Source organism: Protopterus annectens, chromosome 10.part0, assembly GCF_019279795.1.
Source record: "Protopterus annectens isolate FY-2018-M chromosome 10.part0, PAN1.0, whole genome shotgun sequence".
Taxonomy (NCBI): domain Eukaryota; kingdom Metazoa; phylum Chordata; order Ceratodontiformes; family Protopteridae; genus Protopterus; species Protopterus annectens.
Genome location: NC_056744.1, coordinates 1166216530 through 1166240529, shown reverse-complemented (window position 1 = coordinate 1166240529; position 24000 = coordinate 1166216530). Strand labels below are relative to the sequence as shown.

General features: G+C 39.0%; 1 protein-coding gene across 2 annotated transcripts in view; it reads right to left on the bottom strand.

Annotated features, from left to right (window-relative positions):
• FAAH (fatty acid amide hydrolase) overlaps positions 1-24000 on the bottom strand; it is an 811281-nt gene that overhangs the window by 303144 nt on the left and 484137 nt on the right. The window contains exon 11 of one of the 2 annotated variants that reach the window (XM_044085911.1): positions 15507-15550. The exons of the other annotated variant lie outside the window; for it this stretch is intronic. Coding sequence (XP_043941846.1) covers positions 15507-15550 — 44 coding nt within the window. The remainder of the gene's footprint in view (positions 1-15506; positions 15551-24000) is intronic. 2 annotated transcript variants of the gene reach the window in all.

Below are 24000 nucleotides of genomic sequence, written 5' to 3'. Positions count from 1 at the left end.
AAGGCAACTGTAAGACAACAGGGGTAATGTACATTTCCCTATGCATGCAGTGTCATGGTTTCTACATACTGGAGACTGAGGAAGTCCTCAATAGAGGAATCTATGAACATTTACACAATATAAAAATGGCGAATATTAATAATGCACTTTTCAAACACTCCTTGAGTTGCAGAGCATCATGTAGGTTTAAATTTGCCATATTAGTAAACGTAAATACATGGCCTAGGGATGGCAATTGTTCATTGAGGCTGGAATATAAATAATTGATTTGGCAACTCAGGCTTAATGCCACCCAACCCCCAGGGGCAAATGAAACTGTTTCCATTTCTTCAGTGTTACACAGTCACAAAAGTTATAAAGGAGGGCCTTTGGTGACAGTTTTTACCCTGAGTAGCATGGGTCAACAAACTGATACTAGCTATTTATATGTTTAGAAATTTATCCTGAATTGGTTCTGCAAGGGGACGTTTTACATACTTTTAATGTGTTAAGTACATTGGATTTCAGCTTTTAATTAGATTCATGAACTCAAAAACTTTTTACATCAGATTTTTTACTGTGTTGGATTTGGTCATGTCTATATTATGTTGTTTTATGCTGTCCCTTTAAGGGAGGGATTTTTAAAGGAATGGTAAGTATACAATGTATATTCTGACAAAGTTCCGGTTTCTCGGAATGAAACCACTCAACCTAGTATCTGTTGCTTCTTTTAATAAAGCAGTTGTTCAGTCGTGCTGTGGGAGCCATTATTATTACTATATTACTACAGACCTTTGGGTCTAGTTTTATTGTGTGAAACAGACCACAGAGCAATTGGTGGTAGGAGACAGTGTTTAATGCTAGTTCAGTTACAGCAGTGATTTGATTCACAGTGTGATTTTGCTATTAATTTGTTCAGTTGTTTGGAGTAGCTACACTGCTCTTACAATGTGATAAACCTGTCTACCATACTATGTTGGCCCTTTCAAAAGAGAGACATTTGATAGTGACTGGCATTTAGTTGCAATGACAATACATTACAACAACCTTATGCAAATGGATGGCCTTACATGACATGGTGCCCTAGGCAAAGGGCTGCATGGCTCCCCTGACTTTGTAGTGTTTTTCACACACAAGCGCATGCACACACACACACACACACACACACACACACACACACACACACACACACACACACACACACACACACACACACACACACAAATATGCATGCAGATCCTTGAGTGCCCCCTCCTGTTTCCTCTAATCTGGGCTCCCCACACCATGAACATTAATTTTCTTCTTTCTTGTTCTCATGTTTTGCTTTATATATACAGCATGCCTCCTCACTCCTCACCCCTCACCCCTCACCCCTGCACCCCAAATAACAGCTACTTGCATAGGTGACTGATGTGTAACTGTGAGGAAAGTGAAAAAATAATGATCACAGTAATGTACTCTAACTTGTTCCTCCTAGACAGTACACTGTCCCAAAACAAGCTGTAGTAACCCTCCTTGCACACCTCTGAGGTCTGTGAGAAAAGTAAAGGAAAGAATGACTACACTGTTCCCAGACTCAACACATGCTATAAAGATGTCTTTTACACAACTCTGAAGTTTGATTCTAAGGAAAATTAAAGAAGTAATAGTCACAACATCCCTAGTCCCTCACAAAAGCTACAGCAACCTTCTGCACATACCTCTGAGAAGGGCTAGATTTTAGACTGGGTATGGTTGAGAGCTTGGGCCACCATTAAGTCCCTGTAAAATTAATTTATACAGTCTTGGGTGTGGTGGTGACCAGACCCCCTAGAAGCTCTAAAGGTCTGAAAGTTATATGATGTGTGTTATGCCTTATTTTTGAAAGATAATTACCTATTAACTGTATTTTTTTTTACTGCTACCCAGAAGAGTTATGTATGTGCTCACCATTATTTTGTGTGTGTACAGATAAAAATCAGTGATATTTTTCAAACACACACACACATTCAAGGAAACTAAAGGAATGCCAGTTCACCTACTGCATGTCTTCGACGGACTGGAGGAAACAGAGCGCATAGACAGGGAGGGCTTACAGACTCCACATAGAAAAAGCCACAGCCAAGAACAAAACCAAAGCAAAGCACAGTGAAATGGCAGTGCTACTCTGTGTGCCACTGTGGAAATAAGCAGTAGCTTTTACACACATCCTCTTCCTGCCAAATCACCAAAGATAGCCGCCTATCATGTGAATGGTCTGTGGTTTTGATAGTAAGTGGAAGAAATTATGACCAATTTGTTACTCTTAAATACACTGCAATCATGTTCCCCACATAATGCCAGTGCCAATGATATTTGCGGTAGAAAGTGAAAGAAATTATACCAGGCTTGTTACACTTATGCTTCAGCCCCCACCCCCACACACACACACACACACACACACACACACAAGCATTACACAAGTGGCAGTGATATTTGTGATCAAAAGTGAAAGAAATTAAACCCAGCATGTTCCTTTTAGGCTGCAACCCCCCAACACACAAGCATAACCCTGTAGCAATACAAGTTTTACATTGACTTCAGTGAGTGGCAACAACTGTTCAACTCTAGTACTGCCACACTGGATCAGTGATTTCACAGAACATCCCTGATTTTGCCTCATATTTTTGCATTATCCCCCTCATGAAAATTTTTATTTGCTAGTTAATCACTCAGGATTACACACAGTGAATAATGACAGGCATTAGTGTTTCATACTTCTTATTGCCTAAAAAATGTATGCTGATGTAAAACGTGTTATTCTATTAACGTTTTCAATTAATTAGTATAATATTTAAAAAGTGTTCCTGATTTTGATACTTTATAATCTGTCATTTTGTTTGGCTTTGTCCAAAATTCTGGAGTAAAGAAGTTGAGAGTTGTAGTACCTTGTGTCATGCCAGTATTTATAAAACTCCCTGAAGGAGAGCACCATCTCTGAATATTTTTGCATTTTTGACTCTTTGGAGCACTACCTGGGACCCCAACTATCCTCAGTACCTTCAGAAATGATAAATTCTTAACAGGTTAAAGTCCAGAAGAATACAGCAACTCATTCACATTAATACATGTTGCTGCTGCTGACACATGACTGGCATGAGTTAGCATGACAAGTCATGGCACCACCATAGAATAATAGCACATATATACATGATGTGGCAGGGTGGCATTGGGTTGTCAACTCTATGATGTCATGAGTTTCACAACATCACAGTATCCAAATTTTCTTCTAGTTTTGCATTTTAGTACCTCTATGGCACAGTCGGGGGGTCATGGTGGCATGGGTAATGTGATGGCCATATAACCTTCAACTTCCCTGGACAATTTTCCTGTGCAACCCATCTCTAAGACCCAGGAAGCTACTGAAGGGTAAAAGTTGGAGGACTCATCAGCACAAATTGCTCCCTCTTCAACTGCAGCAGAAATCTTCCTGGTTGCTGAAAATTCCTTTGAGTGCAGGAAGGCAAGTAGAGGGTCAATGTACAGGACAGTGGCAACAACATGTGTTACGGATATGTCCTTAGCTGAGTGCATCCATGGCCACCACATAGCATATGAATGATGACCTCAGGGAGGGCCTGGACTATTAATGCACCATTTTTGAAACCTGTCATATGAAGTCTGTATGCTACAGATGTCTCTGTGTGGCAATATATCTTCAGTATTGCTAGTCTTGTGTCTACTGTTCTTCCTGTCCTGGTGAGGAAGCTCATGGGAGGATGAGAACATGGTACCACCACCTCCACACATGCAGCTAGTGTTGAGGGCACTGCAGGATGCCATGAACAGTGATGCAGATGAGGCACTCATACTGAAATCACCTACAACACATCATACTGTATGAACACTCCATAGAGTACTCTATCCTCTGTGCATGCTGTGGATCATGCCAGCAGCAATCCACAGAAAAGGTGCCTCCATGAATGGGGATATTCTTAGTCAGCATTGACAGACCTAAGCACAGTGCAGCATCTTCTGCGCTCTCCCAAAATCAGAAGAGGATGATACTCCACAACAAATGAAGCAAAACCAGATGAATGAAAAGACAAGTCCTTTATTCGAATAAGTAAGCGCTTTCACGTTGCTTGGAACGCTTCATCAGACTTCAACAAACCATAAAATTTAAATCAACTTATATATAAGTAAAACACCAATGAAAAACACATTAGCAAGTCACATGTGAGTTACAAAAATACATCATTTCCTTTCCATAAAAATTATATAAATATATCATAAAGATCTCATATTAATAAATGAATAGTAGAGATAAAATGTTAAAACATACTAAAACACATATTGCATAGTGAGACTTATGTTTAATGTTTCAAAGGTTTATCTAATAAAAATGGTCTCAATGAAAATTTATCATTGAGACCATGACCTTTATTCGCAGATAGCTTAATAATCCATTTTGCCTCAGCTTTTTCTGTCTTATTGCCAATATTACCAAGTCTTTCAGTCTCTGTTAACTGTCCTATTACTAGAAATCTAAAGGCATGTGTGGTGTCATTTTGTAGTACATACTTGGCTAGGGCATTCCCTTCATTCTCTCTATGTATAGCATACAAATGCTCTCGTATCCTTTCTCTTAGGGTTCTATTAGTCTTTCCTATATAGAAACAATAACATTTTATACAGGATGCTAGATAAATCACATTTCTTGACTTACAATCAGCGTATTCATTAAACTCACATTTAACACCAGTATCTGGATGTATAAAAACATTAGATTTCATTATATATATATATACATTGATTGCAAGAGCGACATGCAAATGTACCCTTTCTCTCAGAGGAGATCTTATTTTTAGGCACTCTCTCATAACAAAGCATATGTTTTAGAGATTTAGTATTCTTATAGCTAAAGGATGGTTTTTCACCCACTAAGTCTTTTATACCATCATCTAACTGTAAAATGTTCCAATGTCTCTTAATAATGTTAACAATAGAGGTATTATTATTAGTAAAGGGTATCACTAGTCTCCTCTTATCATTATTCCTTACTATAGGTCTCTCATCTATGCTGCCTTGTTTTTTAATAAAAGGACGTCCTAGATGTGTACGTTCAAAAGTGTCCAATGAACACATATCTCTATTGCAATAGCCTCTATGTCTAAAATCACTTTCTATAGTTTTTAATGCATCAGATAAAACCAAATCACCACTAGTTATATTAGAAAAACGTTTCACTTGATTACTCACAATGTTTCTGTGTATATGAGGGGGGTGCATGCTACTTCTGTGAAGAATAGCATTCTTCCTACATACCTTCCTAAATACTTCTGTTTCTAGAGTATTGTCTTTTTTCCTCAGTGTCACATCTAAAAAATCAATTGTATTTTGTGAATATATTTCAGTCAACCTAAGAAATGTGGTAGTTCCATTGATATATGCAACAAACTCTTTTAGAAGCTCTAGTGTGCCTCCCCAAATTAAAAAAAGGTCATCAACAAAACGTTTGTAATATCTTATAGAAGTGGAGTAAGCCAAATGTTCTAAAACATACGTATTCTCCCAGTATGCTAACACCAGGTTAGCATAAGAGTTTGCACAAGATGTGCCCATAGCTACTCCTTTAATTTGAAGGAAGTACTCATTGTTAAAGGTAAAAACATTGTGACAAAGAACCATTTCTAACAGCATTGTGAGTTTAATAACTTGACTGTTGCTAAGTCCTTTGTTTAACAAATATAACCTTAAGAAATCTATCCCTACATCATTGGGTATGCAGGTGAAAAGAGAAACAACGTCTAGTGTTACCATATAATCTGTAGTTTCTAGAATATTGTTCTCATTGAAAGGTGCTAGTGTTTCTAAGAACTGTTTCGTATCACGTAATATAGATCTAGTAGATTCCACGACTGGTCTCAAGTTTTTTTCTAGAAAAATAGATATTGTCTCAGTTAACCAGCCTCTGCCAGATACTATTGGTCTAAGCGGAGGATTATGTGTGGTCTTGTGTACCTTAGGTAAACCTCTAATTACTGATATCACAGGTTTTTCTATCAAAAAATATTTGTAAAGTTCTTCATCAATAATCCCACACATCAACATGTCATATAAATCTGCATGTACTGTTTTTATTAACTTATCTAGATCTGACATGCTCAGTCTCTTATAAGTAGTAGTGTCTGAGAGCATTTCTAACATAGTATCATGGTAGTAGCCGGTATCTAGAAGTACTGTAGCTCCCCCTTTATCAGCTTGTCGAATGACTATACTAGTATTGTTCTTTAAATCATGAAGGGCTAACTTCTCTTCCTTGGTGATATTGTAAAAATCAAGTTTTATATTGTCAGATTCAAAAAACTTCAACAAATCATCACTGCAAGCTCTTTCAAAACTTTCCAATAAAGGATGTATAGCAGGCATATAAGTAGAAGGTTTTTTAAAAGACATAACATCAGTATTAAAAACATTGTTGCCAAACTGTAAACCAAGTGCAATATTTCTAACAAAACATTTTATATCAACAATTAAATCACTTACATCAGTCCCCTGAGAGGGAATGAAGGACAAACCTTTGTTCAAAATCTTTCTTTCATTGTCCATAAGCATGTGACTGGAAAGATTAATAATCAAGTCCCGGTTACAGTTTTGAAAGTTTTTTTCTGAAGTTCTAACTGGCCTCCTGATATCTTCCTTTTCCTGGTTGTTTGTGGACTCTAATTGCATCTCATCTCCTGTCGAAAAGGGAGTGGAAAACGAAGAGAAGTGTCATTAGATTCAGCTGAAACAGTTCCACTTGCTGACATAGGAGTTTTTCTTCTTACTACAGGTGCTGACATGGTGGTTGTATTTAAAACATCAGAGTTCACTGTATTCACACTGGAGCGTTGTTCACTGACTGCTGCTTCTACCTGAGAAGAGGAAGCAGGCACGGAAGGAGTAGGAGCAGATAAAGTGTTGCGCTAAGAGAAAGGCATTTCAATGTTAGTATGCGTAGCAGCATATGTTGTCCTGGTGGATTCTCTCGGCCAGGAGAAGACGTTCCCCCTCGAGAAATCCATACAGTCTCTTTCTAATTTCTTCTTTTTTGCCAATAATAACTTATTATCTAGCGCTTGCATTGTAGTTGCTATATCAGAAAGAAAATCTTCTTTCTGTGTGTTGGTAAGGGCTGCAGTCAGTTTTTCTTCTAAAGCTATAGCTTCTTGCTGAAGTTCCAACTCTATTAAAGTATATTGTTCAATAAGTAGTCTCATGTAGGCATAGCTCGTATCTAAATTGAGTTGCTGCCACTTAGACAAAAGTTCAGGATAGGCAGACCCAAAAGTAGGCATTTTTAACAAACGAAGACCTCTAGGGACAACTTTAAAATTAATGCATGCCTCCATATGTCTTTTTTGCCACTGGGCATTCTTAATTTTACTGAGGTTGTCCTCGAGCTTTCTCATTGTTTGTAAAACATCTACATGCCAATCAGTATCTCTGTGTGTAGAGGCTGCTTTTGCTAATTCAGCATAAGACAGTTTTAAAAGTGGATTAATACCTTCTGTGAAGATTTCTGTAAGACCCAAATATCTGGATTCAAGTAACACATTGCTGGTTTCTTCTGTCATGTCCCTTCAGTGAACAAAGTAGCAAAGTTCAGCAAAAAAGAACACTGTCAGGGTAAGGTATCACCTCCCAAAAAGCACAAATCAAAATCAGAAGAGGATGATACTCCACAACAAAGCGAAGCAAAACCAGATGAATGAAAAGACAAGTCCTTTATTCGAATAAGTAAGCACTTTCACGTTGCTTGGGCAGCTTCATCAGACTTCAACAAACCATAAAATTTAAATCAACTTATATATAAGTAAAACACCAATGAAAAACAGATTAGCAAGTCACATGTGAATTACAAAATACATCATTTCCTTTCCATAAAAATTATATAAATATATCATAAAGATCTCATATTAATAAATGAATAGTAGAGATAAAATGTTAAAACATACTAAAACACATATTGCATAGTGAGACTTATGTTTAATGTTTCAAAGGTTTATCTAATAAAAATGGTCTCAATGAAAATTTATCATTGAGACCATGACCTTTATTCGCAGATAGCTTAATAATCCATTTTGCCTCAGCTTTTTCTGTCTTATTGCCAATATTACCAAGTCTTTCAGTCTCTGTTAACTGTCCTATTACTAGAAATCTAAAGGCATGTGTGGTGTCATTTTGTAGTACATGCTTGGCTAGGGCATTCCCTTCATTCTCTCTATGTATAGCATACAAATGCTCTCGTATCCTTTCTCTTAGGGTTCTATTAGTCTTTCCTATATAGAAACAATAACATTTTATACAGGATGCTAGATAAATCACATTTCTTGACTTACAATCAGCGTATTCATTAAACTCATATTTAACACCAGTATCTGGATGTATAAAAACATTAGATTTCATTATATATATATATACACTGATTGCAAGAGCGACATGCAAATGTACCCTTTCTCTCAGAGGAGATCTTATTTTTAGGCACTCTCTCATAACAAAGCATATGTTTTAGAGATTTAGTATTCTTATAGCTAAAGGATGTTTTTTCACCCACTAAGTCTTTTATACCATCATCTAACTGTAAAATGTTCCAATGTCTCTTAATAATGTTAACAATAGAGGTATTATTATTAGTAAAGGGTATCACTAGTCTCCTCTTATCATTATTCCTCACTATAGGTCTCTCATCTATGCTGCCTTGTTTTTTAATAAAAGGACATCCTAGAAGTAGCATGCACCCCCCTCATATACACAGAAACATTGTGAGTAATCAAGTGAAACGTTTTTCTAATATAACTAGTGATGATTTGGTTTTCTCTGATGCATTAAAAACTATAGAAAGTGATTTTAGACATAGAGGCTATTGCAATAGAGATATGCGTTCATTGGACACTTTTGAATGTACACATCTAGGACGTCCTTTTATTAAAAAACAAGGCAGCATAGATGAGAGACCTATAGTGAGGAATAATGATAAGAGGAGACTAGTGATACCCTTTACTAATAATAATACCTCTATTGTTAACATTATTAAGAGACATTGGAACATTTTACAGTTAGATGATGGTATAAAAGACTTAGTGGGTGAAAAAACATCCTTTAGCTATAAGAATACTAAATCTCTAAAACATATGCTTTGTTATGAGAGAGTGCCTAAAAATAAGATCTCCTCTGAGAGAAAGGGTACATTTGCATGTCGCTCTTGCAATCAGTGTATATATATAATGAAATCTAATGTTTTTATACATCCAGATACTGGTGTTAAATATGAGTTTAATGAATACGCTGATTGTAAGTCAAGAAATGTGATTTATCTAGCATCCTGTATAAAATGTTATTGTTTCTATATAGGAAAGACTAATAGAACCCTAAGAGAAAGGATACGAGAGCATTTGTATGCTATACATAGAGAGAATGAAGGGAATGCCCTAGCCAATCATGTACTACAAAATGACACCACACATGCCTTTAGATTTCTAGTAATAGGACAGTTAACAGAGACTGAAAGACTTGGTAATATTGGCAATAAGACAGAAAAGCTGAGGCAAAATGGATTATTAAGCTATCTGCGAATAAAGGTCATGGTCTCAATGATAAATTTTATTGAGACCATTTTATTAGATAAACCTTTGAAACATTAAACATAAGTCTCACTATGCAATATGTGTTTTAGTATGTTTTAACATTTTATCTCTACTATTCATTTATTAATATGAGATCTTTATGATATATTTATATAATTTTTATGGAAAGGAAATGATGTATTTTTGTAACTCACATGTGACTTGCTAATGTGTTTTTCATTGGTGTTTTACTTATATATAAGTTGATTTAAATTTTATGGTTTGTTGAAGTCTGATGAAGCGTTCCAAGCAACGTGAAAGCGCTTATTCAATAAAGGACTTGTCTTTTCTTTCATCTGGTTTTGCTTCGTTTGTTGTGGAGTATCATCCTCTTCTGATTTTGGATTTGTGCTTTTTTTGGGAGGTGATACCTTACCCTGACAGTGTTCTTTTCTTGCTGATCTTCTGCGCTCTGTCCACGTTCTGTCATACATGCCCATTAGCACCACCAGTCTTTGCCCAGGTATATCACACAGGAGCCACCATCAATTCCCTCACCAGTTTTCTTCACTCACTGCAACATATTAAGGCCCATACACTCATCTGCACCTATAGTCCTCCCACACACACACAAAATGCACTTCGCTGACATCAGTCACTATACCCCCTCCCCACTTGTGAATATGATGAGAACTGTAGACTGCCCTCAGTGTTTGTTATCAAATTAGCCTGTGGGCTGGTTGTAGTACTGGATACATCATTGTGACTGTGTGTTACGTCTAATCTGTCCCATAGATGTGAACTAGATGCTGACTTTTACCCAGTGCCACAGTGCAGACAATGGTTATTCACTGCAGACAACGTTTGCACAGGCTCCTGAACAGGTACCTTCTCTGTTGCTGACTCTGGGACTTCCTCTTCAGAAATATCAACACCCTGCTGCATTTGTTTACATACCAACATGTTATATAGTATTATATACACAGCAAATATTTTGTGTAATATTTGTGGATTATACTGCAGGGTGCCACTGGAGACCTCTAGACAAAGGAAATGGACATTCATCAGTCTGAACACACATTCAACAATGGTTTGTAGTCTGTGACAGGACAGTGTTCTGTGCATTCTCCCCCATGGTCTGTGCATTTCTTATGACTGTCATTACCATGGCTCTAGGACATTGGCTTTGCTAATAAGATGCCTCTGTGTGAAATCATCCTGCTTAAATCATTGATATAAGATAGACATGTGCTAGAATCATGGTCAGAGCCTGGGTGACATACTGACACATTGTATACTATACTCTTTGCATTTCAGCTTGGCAGTTGATAGAGTGACATCCTTCACAGGTGATATACAGTTGCCCCTGTTTCCCAGATGTAGCCCTGTTGTTATGTGGATGCAGTCAGTGGCTTCCAGTACCTCAAGGGAAACAGGTCATTTCATAGAATGCCCACACTGTGTTAATTTTTTCTGTACTGCATGGGAAACACACACTCCTCCTCAAGTTGTAGCATGGCATCAAGTAACTTAAAACATGGACTGGAAAATAGCACAAATCAAGAAGTTGAAAGACCGAGAAAAAGGAAGAGAACCTTCAAATGTGGACATTGTCAATAGTGTGCATATAATAGCAATGCAGAAAGTGTGTATTTGGAAAGTAGGGGAATCACCCTGGAAGGCAAGGATTTTAATAACTGTGACTCCTTTGGGCTTGTATACTTAGCAAAATGTCAAACCTGTGAGGCATTCTATATAGGGAAGATAGAGCGCAAGCTCAGGAGAAGGGTGTACGAACATATGTATGACCTATAAACAAACAAACAGACTAATGCATTGTATAAACATGAATAAAGCTGTGAAAATGCACACTATATATTCTTTGTGATAGAAAGGGTGGAAAAAAGTGGTAGAGGGGCTTTATGGGAGGAATGTTTGGAGTACAGAGAATTATGGTGGCAGATCACTTTGGAGGACAATAAGCCACCGGGTCTCAATGAACACATCTCAATAGCCCCATTATTAAAACTGAGAGTGGCAAAACTGTGATATGCATTTGCATTTTATGTTCAGTTTTATCATGTTTTTACCCATGTTTTCCAATAGTTACAGTTAGTGTTTAAGTATTTTTTGTATTTGTACTTTTATTAAAAAGTTGGTTCTGTAATATGTTATTAACAAAAGTGTTTCAACACTGTTGATAAATGAGGTTACCTATTTTTCCATATTTTTCCCTGTTCTTAACATTTTTTTAACTTAGTGATGTTACACAATTGGCCTTTTGGCTCACAATTCAGTTTTTTTAATATTTGTAATTTCATGATTTATCCACTAGATAGAGTATCAAATTCATTTAAAGTAAACATTCAAGCTGGTAATTTTAATTATTGAGTTCTACTAATATGTTTCTAATGGAATTTTAACTTCATAATTTATTCTTTGTAGTCAAGTGTTTTAAGGAATTATTTGAAACATATTTTTAACCATACATATTTATTAACTAATATTGTAATATTAAATGTGTTTTAATTGTGGTAACACAGAGAGATACAACAAAAAAAGTTTATGATTTTAAATAAAATTAACTTTTTAATTAATTCATTAATCTAATCAATGTAATTAAGTGAATGGTATAAAAGTGTTAGTAGTTTGAACAGCCCACATCTGAGGAAGTGATTTTCAAAACGAAAACGTATGGTGGAGAGTTAATGTGCTGAGTTTCTGTGGAATAAAGTATATTGAAGTGTACTAGCCGTCTGTGGTTTTTGCACAATTTCCTAAGCTTGCCCTGCTCAGGGCTTTATTGTTTTGCCTGAAAAGCTGCTTCATTTTGTGGATTACATTCTTTTATGTTACTAACTGTGCATGACATTCAAGAAATGCACATAAGCAACACATTTTGCGTGCACACACACACACACACGTATTTGTATGTGTATATATGGTTCTACCTGACTTCGTCGACAGCTGAGAAGACCGACATCGGAATCCGGAGCTCCAGAAGATCGAAAGCGAAGAAGACCGGCCTTGAATCGCGGGTTGCAGAACATCGACAATGCAGAAGACCGCATTGACGGATGACAACACCAACGCCGAGGATGCCGACATGGGAAGGCTGTGTGAGTATGCGGTAGTGACGGACGTTAGGTCTTGCAAGTGTGCGGGATAGGGGTGGGTTAAGTGAGTTAGGGTTAGGGGCGATAGGGGTGGGTTAAGTGAGTTAGGGTTAGGGGCGATAGGGGCGGGTTAAGTGAGTTAGGGTTAGGGAGCGGGTAGGTAAGTGTCGATAGTGACGGACCTTAGGGTTAGGGTAAGGTTTAGTGTGGGCTTGTAAGGATTTTGGTGTGCTTGTGTTGTGTGTGTGGTTTGTGGAATGGGGATGTGTTTTGTTTTGTATGGGGTTTCGTGTTTGTGTACCGTCGGTTATTTCGTTGTCGGTTATGTGTGGTTTCGTGTTTATGGACTGTCGAATATGTGGTGTCGGTGATGTGGTTGTCGGTGTTGTGTGGTTTCGATTATGTCAGGTAGAACCGTATATATATATATAGAGAGAGGGGGGGGGAGGGACACACACACACACACACACACACACACACACACACACACACACACACACACACACACACACACACACACACACACACACATGCTTCCCTCCCAAGTTTCCCAGCAACATTAAAGAAACATCATACCCCTTTCACAGTTAAGATCTATTTAACTCAGTGTGATTTGCAAAGGTGTCTCCTAGTTGGCCATCAGTGAAGTATGCAGAGATTTATTTTAATGTGTTAGTGGAATCATGTGTGTGTGTGTGTGTGTGTGTGTGTGTGTGTGTGTGTGTGTGTGTGTGTGTGTGTGTGTGTGTGTGAGACATTGCCTAAGTAAAAAGTAAAACTGTAGATCACTACACAGTATAGGTCAGTGTAAAAATGACACATATAGGGTCAGAATTACAGGAAACAACATTAATCTTGTACCTTAGGGAACTGCACTTGTAGAAAGCCACCAGCTGCCCAGAACCCTTGTTATGCTATATTCCATAAGCAGAAGGGGGGGGGCCTATTTGTATAGACTGTCTAATAAAACTGAGGGTAAGATGCACATAGTGAGGTGGTTGGCCTCAGCAAATGTTATTCTACCCAGGCCAAGTAAAAAAATGAAAGCAAGTAATACATTTGTTCTAGTTTGTTAAATTCAGTTCAGCAGCTCAATATGTTTATAAAAGTCCGTATAACTTCCATACCTTCACACTTAGGTAAATACAGGCATGACAAGAAGTCCGTGCCTTATTAAAATTAATAATTTTTTACTTTAATGTTATCTTGGTTAAAGCATGGCACTTCTGATTGTAACAAACCCACTGTCAGTCTTAGAATGAAGTTGTATTTGTTTCATGTGCATGTAATTAGATGCTTCTTCCAGTACATGACTTTCTTATCACAGAAGATCTATTTCCTTATTCCCTAGACCCATTAATACCATGTTTGTAACTATTCGCAATGTCCTTCTTGCTAACTACTGGCACAGAATGCAAGGCATCTGCCTACACCATCATGCTATAAACCAAGTTCAGTTAGTCGCCTGGATGCCACAGGATCAACCTGAAGAACTGAGTAGCCATCACCCATACTTTACTTTTTATGTTGGGAGGGGCAGGGACTTGCCTACTGCAGGAGTACCCACTAAAAGAAGTGTCATGTGATGCTCCTGATGAAAAAAAAAAATAAGTTGTAGTGTATTGCAAGGACAAAGCATGTGGCTATACATGTGCATATCTAAGCCTGGTGTTTGTGTGGCTTTGAAGAGGTGGAATGTTTTGTGCATCACAGAATACAAAACATCTCTCCATCCACAGAATGATGGACAGACTCTGGACTTCTCACACAGATCTCATGCCCCCCACATTAGTTGGGAGATACAGGATAACGTATGTGAACAGCATAATATACAATAAAAAGATGACCAGAGTTTTAATGTAAGCAGACAGGCAAAGAAAAAATATTGCTAAACCTCATAATGATTATCATAAGATAAAAGCATACAGTGTGCAGCAGTTGGGGAAAGGGAAAAACAGCTTTGCGATTTGAATGCATTGGCTTTAGCTAATCCTGCATACTGTGGTCGTCTGATGGCTAAATCCAACCCAGACTGTTTACAATAATACACTACAGTATAATACTCACTAGGACAGTACAAGAAAGAAACTTCATAAAGACATTCAGTGATGGCTATATCCAGCCCAGACTGCTTACAATAATACAATACAGTATAATACTCACTAGGACAGTACAAGACAGAAACTTCATACAGACATTCAGTGATGGCTATATCCAACCCAGACTGCTTACAATAATACAATACAGTATAATACTCACTAGGACAGTACAAGAAAGAAACTTCATAAAGACATTCAGTGATGGCTATATCCAACCCAGACTGCTTACAATAATACAATACAGTATAATATTCACTAGGACAGTACAAGAACGACTCTTCGTAAAGACATTCAGTGATGGCTATATCCAACCCAGACTGCTTACAATAATACAATACAGTATAATACTTACTAGGACAGTACAAGAACAAAACTTCATAAAGACATTCAGTGATGGCTATATCCAGCCCAGACTGCTCACAATAATACAATACAGTATAATACTCACTAGGACAGTACAAGAAAGAAACTTCATAAAGACATTCAGTGATGCCTATATCCAACCCAGACTGCTTATAATAAAACAATACAGTATAATACTCACTACGACAGTACAAGAACGACTCTTCATAAAGACATTCAGTGAACTCAGGCATTGTAAGAATTAGTAGGCAAAATCATTAATACAGTCACAAAACTGTTCTATAAAAACTTAGTCTGAAAGTATTTCTTAAACTTCTCATTCAGCTCCATTATTTGCATCTTAGCAATTACATTCAAGGATGAGAGGTTGGAAAATTTACCTTATTCCACACGTCACATATAATGCTGCAGACATTCTTGAACTCTGCAGGTAAAGATAATAAATTAAGATAGTTACTTCATTAAATCCAGATTGCAGTCAACATCACAAAGATTTTTAGAAGCATACTGTAGCAGTAAAAAAGACCACTTGGTGCATTCCAACATGAACAAATAATGGAAAACAAAATTAACAAAAATACCTATATAAAATGAATTAACATACAAAGTGAGTTGCATTTCTTAAGCAGCAACTGCATAAAATTCTTTATAGTCCTTGTCAAGTAAGGAAGGGGTTCCTATCCTAACGCTTTGAAATACAAACTATGATTCAAACAAAAGTGAATTTTGAAACTTGCTGTTACAACTTGTATTCATTTTAAGGAGGATTTTTATTAAATATGTGTATATAAAAATGTGCATATGTGTATGTGAATGCATGTGTGTGTGTGTGTGTGTGTGTATGTGTGATGTGTGTGTATCTATCTATCTATATATATATATATATATATATATATATATATATATATATATATATATATATACATAGTTCCCCTTCACAAGGTCAAGTTACTGAAAGCTCGAAATTCATAAGCTCGAGCCCAGAATCTCGAGTTGTCAGTAACTTGAAAATGTGAAGGAAAGATAAAGAAACAAAAAACAAGTTTACTTACATGTATGCAGGGGGCCCGAGTCCCCCTGCACTCTCCCTGCTTAAATACATCAGCTCCGTGACCGCACTATAGGTGAGGAACAGAAATTCTCCAGTTGTGCGCTTCTGCATACAGATCAGAACAGGAGAATTCCCTCATCCCCATTGTAGTGCAATTTCAGAGTTGGTATATTTAAGTAAGGGGGTGTGGGGGGCATAGGCGGGCTTTCCCCCCTGCAAAAACATTGTAAAGACATTTGTGCAATGTCTTTTTGGTTTGCTTTAGAATTTCGAGTTGCTGAAAACTCGAGATTCTGGGCTCGAGCTTATGAATTTCGAGCTTTCAGCAATTCAAGCCTAGACACATACACACATTTTTGTACATGTGTATATGCACACACATTTATATATGTATATATATATATATATATATATATATATATATATATATATATATATATATATATATATATTTGCATTATATTTTATATATATATGTATGTGTGTATATGGGTCTACTGTGTATGACCGGACAGCCATAATGTTAGTGGTAAAAAAGAATCAGAGGAAGGTACTTTCTGGACCTGAATGATTTTAAATTCCAACTGCATGCCTCTCATTTTCTGAGTTTAAATGATGTCACACATTACAGGAACATCTTAAAAGCAAGACTTTTAAACACGAAGTTAAAACACCGGAATTACTGCATCTGCTCCATCTGTTGTTCACAGGTTCATAGGTTCATAGGTTGGTACTAGGCTATCAGCCCTAGGGCCTATACAAGCCTAGCCATAACAATTCCCTGGCTATTTCTTCCCACATTATTTACTTTCCTGGACCCCTGTCTAGCAGGGTGACTGATGTGATCCCTGGGGTGAATTTCCTTTCTCCCATCCAATCGTCAAGGTTCCTCTTGAAGAGGTCCAAAGAGGCACTCTGCTTGACATGTATGGGCAATCTGTTCCAGAGTCTGGGGAGTCTCTGGGTCAGGAACCTATCCCTCCAGCATGTTTTGTTTATTGTGATGACAAGGTTTAGATCCCTGGAGCGTGTAGCTCTGAGGGATTGGGATTTCTTTAAGTGTAGCATGTCCAACAGCTCTGGGTTTGACATGGCCTTGTATGTTAAGCACTGTTGTGGTGATGTGGTTATCGAAGGTGAGACCACTGTCCACCTGTGTCCCTAAGTCTCTTATCACACTTTCTGTGTTTAGTGTACTGCCACCTATATGGTAATTCATGGATACATGTTTTTTCCCAAAGGGGATAACAATACATTTCTTGGCATTGAGCTTGTGCCCATGGCTCTGGCACCAAGCATCTGTTTCTGTAAGGCCCTTTTGTAGAGTATCCACATCATTTGGGGATTCAATAATGGCTCCCAGTTTGCAGTCATCTGCAAACTTTGTTAGCCAGAGTCCCTTAGTGTTGACCTGTACTTCAGAGAAGTAGATGCCAAACAAGAGTGGCCCCAGGACTGAACCCTGAGGTACTCCACTTGTCACTTGTCTGGAGCTGCATTTGGAGTCAGCTACTTTTACAGTGTGGGTTCTATCAGTAAGCCATTTAGCAACCCATTGGGTGACATAGGGATTAATGCCCAACTTAGTAAGTTTATCTATGATTCCAGAGTAGGGGATGGTGTCAAAGGCCTTGGCAAGGTCTAGATAGGCTGTGTGGACCACCTTACCCTTGTCCATGGCTCTGGAGACTGATTCAAAGAAGTCAATCAGGTTCAGGAGACAAGATCGGCCCTTCACAAACCCAAACTGGGTGGGGTCCAGTGTTTGAAGGTTGCCAATGTCTTTGTTTATAAGTTCCATGATAATACGCTCCATGGCCTTGCAGATAAGGCTTGTCAGTCTGATGGGATGGTAGTTTCCGGGATCCATGGTGGATCCCTCCTTGTGGATTGGGATAACTGTAGCCCTGCACCACTCAGTGGGCACGAAACCTGAGGTGGGGCTATGATTAAACATGACACTTAGGTGAGGTGCCAGTTCATATTGTAGTTCATGTAGTACACAGCCCAGGATGTCATCTGGTCCCATGGATGCTGTATTCTTGGCTTTAGAGAGTGCGTTTTGTACCTGCGTGGCCATTATTACTGGAATTTGGCAATCTTCTGGTATTGAGATGGGCCATTTAGGGGGTGAGAGGGGGGTGCAGTTGGCACTGAATCGATCTGCTAGGATATTGGCAATATCCTTCGGATCAGTATATTTAATGTCATTCTGTTTTAGTCAGAGCAGATCTGAGCATTGCCATTTAGATTCTTGACATAGTTATAAGAATGCTTTGTGGTTGTCTTTGGAATCTTTGGCAATTTTATTTTCATAATTAGCTTTGGAGGATTTTATGAGGCATCTCAGTTTCTTACTGAGGCTAGTAAAGGAGTTTTTTGCATCCTGGGATTTTCCTCTTTTCTGCAACAGTTTCTTCCTTTTGTTGTAAAGTTTGTTTATGGCAGGGGACCACCAGATTGTCTTCCTTTTTTTGGATGAGAGCATTTTGGTTCTATTTGGGATGGCACGATTCATGCATGAGTGGATGTGCTCGTACGGTGCCTTAGTGTAGGATTCAGCAGTTGAACTTTCAGTTCCCGTCCACATGGGTGTCATGAAGTTTGTCACTTCTGACTTGAGTAGCATGAAGTTTGCTTTGGAGAAGTTTTTTATGGTGGTTTCTTTACTGGGGGGTGGGATGTGGATGTTAAGGGTGATTAGCTTATGGTCAGACCTGACTAACTAGGGGGTGACCATAGGTATGGAGCATTGATTTCCCATGTTGGTAATGACCAGGTCTAGGATATTGGAGCCCCTGGTGGGACTATGGATTAGTTGATCCAGGGCATTGGAATTTATGAATTCCAAGAACCGTTGCAAAGGTGTTGGGACATGAGTAGTTTTCCCAGTTAATGGCAGGGTAGTTAAAATCACCCAGTATTAGGGTGTTTGGTTCTATCTTAATATTTTCCAGTATGTTTAGAAAGGTGTAGTGAGAATCTTGGGGTATGGTGGGGGATCTGTAGCAAGCTACAATTTGGATTGCAGTCTTACCTAGTGTTAGTTGCACTTGGAGAATTTCAGACACATTGTGTTGGCCAACTAGCCTGGTGGTGTGAATATCCTTGGTGAATATTGACACTCCTCCACCTTTAGTGTTTCGGTCCTGGTTTGGTGGCTGAAAAGTGTGGTAAGAGTTGTAGCCTGGTATTGCAGGGGTGCTCTCTGGAGCCTTGGACCAGGTCTCAGTTACTGCACAGATATCAATGTTCTCCATTTTTAGGAGGGCCTCAAGAGAGTGCATTTTGAGGTTTAGACTTCTAGCATTGAGTAGCATTACCTTCAGATTTTGCATGCTTGTACCTGTTACGGTGGTGGTTTTGTCCTTTGAAGTTTGCCTAAAAAAGGCACTATAGGGGTGGCAAGAGCCTTAGCCAGTAACCTGAATCCCAGGGGCGACAGGTGCAGACCATCTCTGGCAAAGCATCGTGGTCTGTCAATCATGTCATCCCAGGCAGACAGATACTGGATCCCCTTTGAATGACACCATATGCTTAGCCAATTGTTGAAGTCAATCATTTTATCCTTATATTGTGGTATCATTCTGGGTGAAGGCAGGATGCTACTCAGGGCTAGGGTCATACCTGCCTGGGCCACATGATCCGAGAGCTCTTCCATGCCTCTTTTCATGTAGTCCAGGGAGGTACGTCTCAAGTCATTCACTCCAACATGGACAATGACAGAGTCATATTTGTACTTGTTGTGGAGTGACTTGAGTGCATGCGTTATGTGGTGGATCCTGGCACCCGACAGGCAGCTGACTGTAATTTTCTCCTTATTCAACCTGGTGAGAGGGACATCAGTGTGCGGACTATAGAGTCACCTATGACTAAAGTGTTAGGTACATTGTCTTGCCTTAGGGGTTGTTGCTGGGTGGCACACTGGTGTTGTGAACTATGTGACACATTGGTTGTGATTGGTGTTTGTTTGCATTTCAGCTTCAGAGGTCTTTGTTGCTTGGGCAGGTTACAGTTAAGGGCCTCTGCATATGTGGATTTAGTGTTGCTATATGTGGGTGTTGGTGGTGCGGGTTTAGAAGGGCTATGTGTTGCTTGAGGTGTAGTGTGGGTGTTAACCTTCTCCTCTTGACTGTTTAGCACAATCTTGGGTGGAGAGAGCTTTGCTTCCATTTTGGCTATGTAAATGCATCTCTCACAGGTTGTAGTGTTGGGTGGTAGGAGGAGAGGGTTGTCTGTGTACATGAGGCAATTGCTGGATTGCCCCAGTATGCCCAGATTCACCAGGTGGACAGGAGAAATCACCGGAAGCTGACCCTTGGACATGCCTGGTTTGGGGCTTTTTTTTTCTTTGTAAAGTATAGGAGCTATTTCCTTAGCAAGGTACTTTACAATTATAGCCTGTTAGTGCCTACTATTAATTTCTCCTTGTTAACAAGGAGAGTTCAGTGTTTGTATGAGTTTAAGGCTTCCTAGTGCTTTCCAGCAGGTATTAGAGAAAGTGCTAGTCACAGGGATGCTTAAAGGTAAGATTGAAAAGAATGCACTCTGCAGTGTGCACTAGAGAAGTTAGATGTGAAAGTAGGTAACTTGAGTTTTACCTGTTTAAAAGTTAAGGTTTAGTGGAGAGTTACTATTTTTAAAACAGCAAGATGGATTGAAAGGGGTGGTCACTTTTGTATTTTGGTACTATGAAATACTGTAGGATGGCCAATAAATTTAAATAATTGAAGGGTGGGATTTCAAAATGATGATTTTGTGATTGCTCACATAAGCCAGTGAAAGTAGAGAGAAATGAGATATATGGTCAGATTAACATAAGAGGCGGGCAACTAGAAAGACAGTGGTATTTAACAAGACAACTTAAATGGGTGGGAGGGCGGGAAAAAATTCTGCCTGACTCAGAACAGAGAGAGCTGTGGTCTCTTTTGAAGTTTTAATATGCTGTTAAAACAGAATGCAAGCAAAACACAAGGTAAAGAAAACAAACTACAGTATTCAAAATATAGAAAGGCAATACAGTAATACAAAAAATAAAAGCAAACTAACCTTTCCTTCACAGCAAAGTGTAGCAGAGTCTGGATGAGCCTTTCTGGTAAAGCTCTGAAATGTTTTAGTTTACTCCTTAAATAGAAATTTTAGTTCCTAGCGGAGACAATACCAAAACTCTGGAAGACATCCTCTCTTGGTTTAACTCAAACATCAAATATGAAACCTACATTCTTGGTGATGTAAATATTAACTGGACCTCCTTCCTCATAGATACCCCATCTCACTCTATCAACCTCTACAATTTCACCCAACTAATAGACCTCCCTACTAGGCCAAACAAAGATGGTTCCTCCGGTACCATCTTAGATTGAATATTAACAACACATCACAACCGTATCTTGAAAGCTGGTGTAATACCAGACCCCCTAGGTGATCACTTACCAGCCTTCTCTGACCGCCTATCATCACACATAGAAAAACAACACATTTTCAAACAATCCCGTAACCTATCTTCCTTCAACCCCCAAAATCTTCTCTGAATGCCTCAAGGTTACTAATTGGTCCCCACTGAAAATCCTTCCACTAGATAATGCCGTCACATATTTTAACCAAGCCTTCCTTACCTTACTTGATAAAGTAGCCCCTTTACAAACCAAATGTATCAAAACAAATTCCTGCCCCTGGCTATCCCAAGAAACTAAACTGATAATCACTCAGAGAAACAAAGAGTGGAAACTGTACCAAAAACAGAAAAACCCCACCACCCTCCAAGAATATAAACATCTTTGTAACCTGGCCAAAAAATCATTAACAAAAGATTGCAAAAACTACTACAGCAGTCTGCAATACAAACACTCAAACAATCCAAAGAAATTCTGGACATCCATATCTTCAATACTCAACCCTGGTAATACTTCCAACCCCTGCCCCAATCCCAACCTCTCAAGTCTTGAAACAGCCACTAACTTTAACACATTTTTCATTGATTGTATAGCTAAATTATCCTCCACTTTCCCCAATCCATCCATCATTACTAACCCCTCACCCTGCACCCCAAACCCTCTCTCTCACCCCCCTCCTCCACCGCTATTCTCACTTAAACTTGTCTCCACCTATACTATAAAAAGACTACTGCAAAAGCTAAAACCATGCAATGCCCTGACAACCTTCCAGCAAATTTTCTTCAAATATCAGCCGAATCTATAGCCTATCCCATATCCATCCTCATTAATAGATCCATTCAGGAATCCTATGTACCAACCATCTGGCATTATGCATACATAATTCCTCTCCACAAAGGTGGTAAGAACACAGACACTACCAACTTCAGACCCATAGCTATACTCTCTCCTCTCTCTAAAATTCTAGAGAAAGCCATCCACTCCCAGCTCATGCCCTACCTAATCCAGCACAAACTCCTCTCTCCCACCCAGCATGGCTTCCGCCCAGGCCACAGCACCATGACAGCCCTCATTTCCTTCCTCGAAACAGTCAACCTAGCACGTGAGAGTGGCAAATACGTATCTTCTCTTTTTCTTGACCTCTCAAAGGCATTCGACACTATTTCCCATTCCCTCCTCCTGTCCCAGCTCTTACACTTGCATCTATCTCCCTCAACCCTAGACTGGTTCTCCAGCTACCTTTCCACGTGCCAGCAAGCTGTACAATGGAAAGAATCAACCTCCCCTTTCTTACCTACACCCACAGGAGTTCCCCAAGGATCAGTACTTGGCCCTCTGCTCTTCAACTTATTCATTAACAACTTTCACCTCTCCATCCCTAAAGCCTCAGTCATCCAATACGCAGATGACTCCACTATCATCTGCTCAGCCTCCTGCCCCTCCAAACTTCTACTTAATACCCAAACAGCCTTCTCCAAAATTGAATCATGGATGCAATTGCATCACTTGGCCTTAAATGCCAACAAAACAAAGCTAATGATATTTACTCCCACTAAAACTTCCCAGTTCCACAAAGTCCAATTTTCCATCAAAAGCCACAATAACACCCCTCTTGAAATCATTCCTAGTACCAAACTACTTGGCATTACCATCGATGAAAACCTAAAATTCGACTCCCACATCCTCTCAGCAATCAAAAAAACCCACCAGAAAATCGGCCTCCTCTACAGACACAACTACTACCTTACTCCATCTTTCCGTCATACCCTTGCATCTACCTTCCTTCTCCCCTCTCTCTTGTACGGTGCTCCCCTATTCTCCAACCTACAACTCGGACTCTGTGCTAAACTTATGGCCTGTTACAACAAAATCTGCAAATTTGCAACCAATTCTAAGAACTCTTCCCATCACTGTCACTCCCTACGCACCCTAAACTGGCTAGAACTCCACAACCACCTAAAGTACCTACAACTTATAACAGCCCACAAACTCATCTTTAAACCAGCAGAATGCCCCTCTCTTGCTAAATCTCTAACACCCTACACACCTACCCATACCCTGAGATCCACAGGCCAAAACCTCCTGCATGTACACAAACCCATCCACCCAACTGGTAAACTACTACTATCCCACACTATAGCCAAACTATGGAACAATCTCCCCACACCACTATGTAATATACCTAACCACAACAATTTCAAATCCATGCTTCTCTCCCATCTCTCCTCCAAATGGGAATGTCCTTCACATGCTCCCACCTAAAACTCGCACACTACTAACTCCACACCTAAATCATCATTTATTTGCCTACTTTAACTTAATTCAGAGATCTTGCTCAGAACACCTTTTCATAAATATTTTGCATGCATGCCTCTGGCCTACCTTACTCATATTCTCAAACTTTCATTGTTTGTTTTTCTCATCCATTGT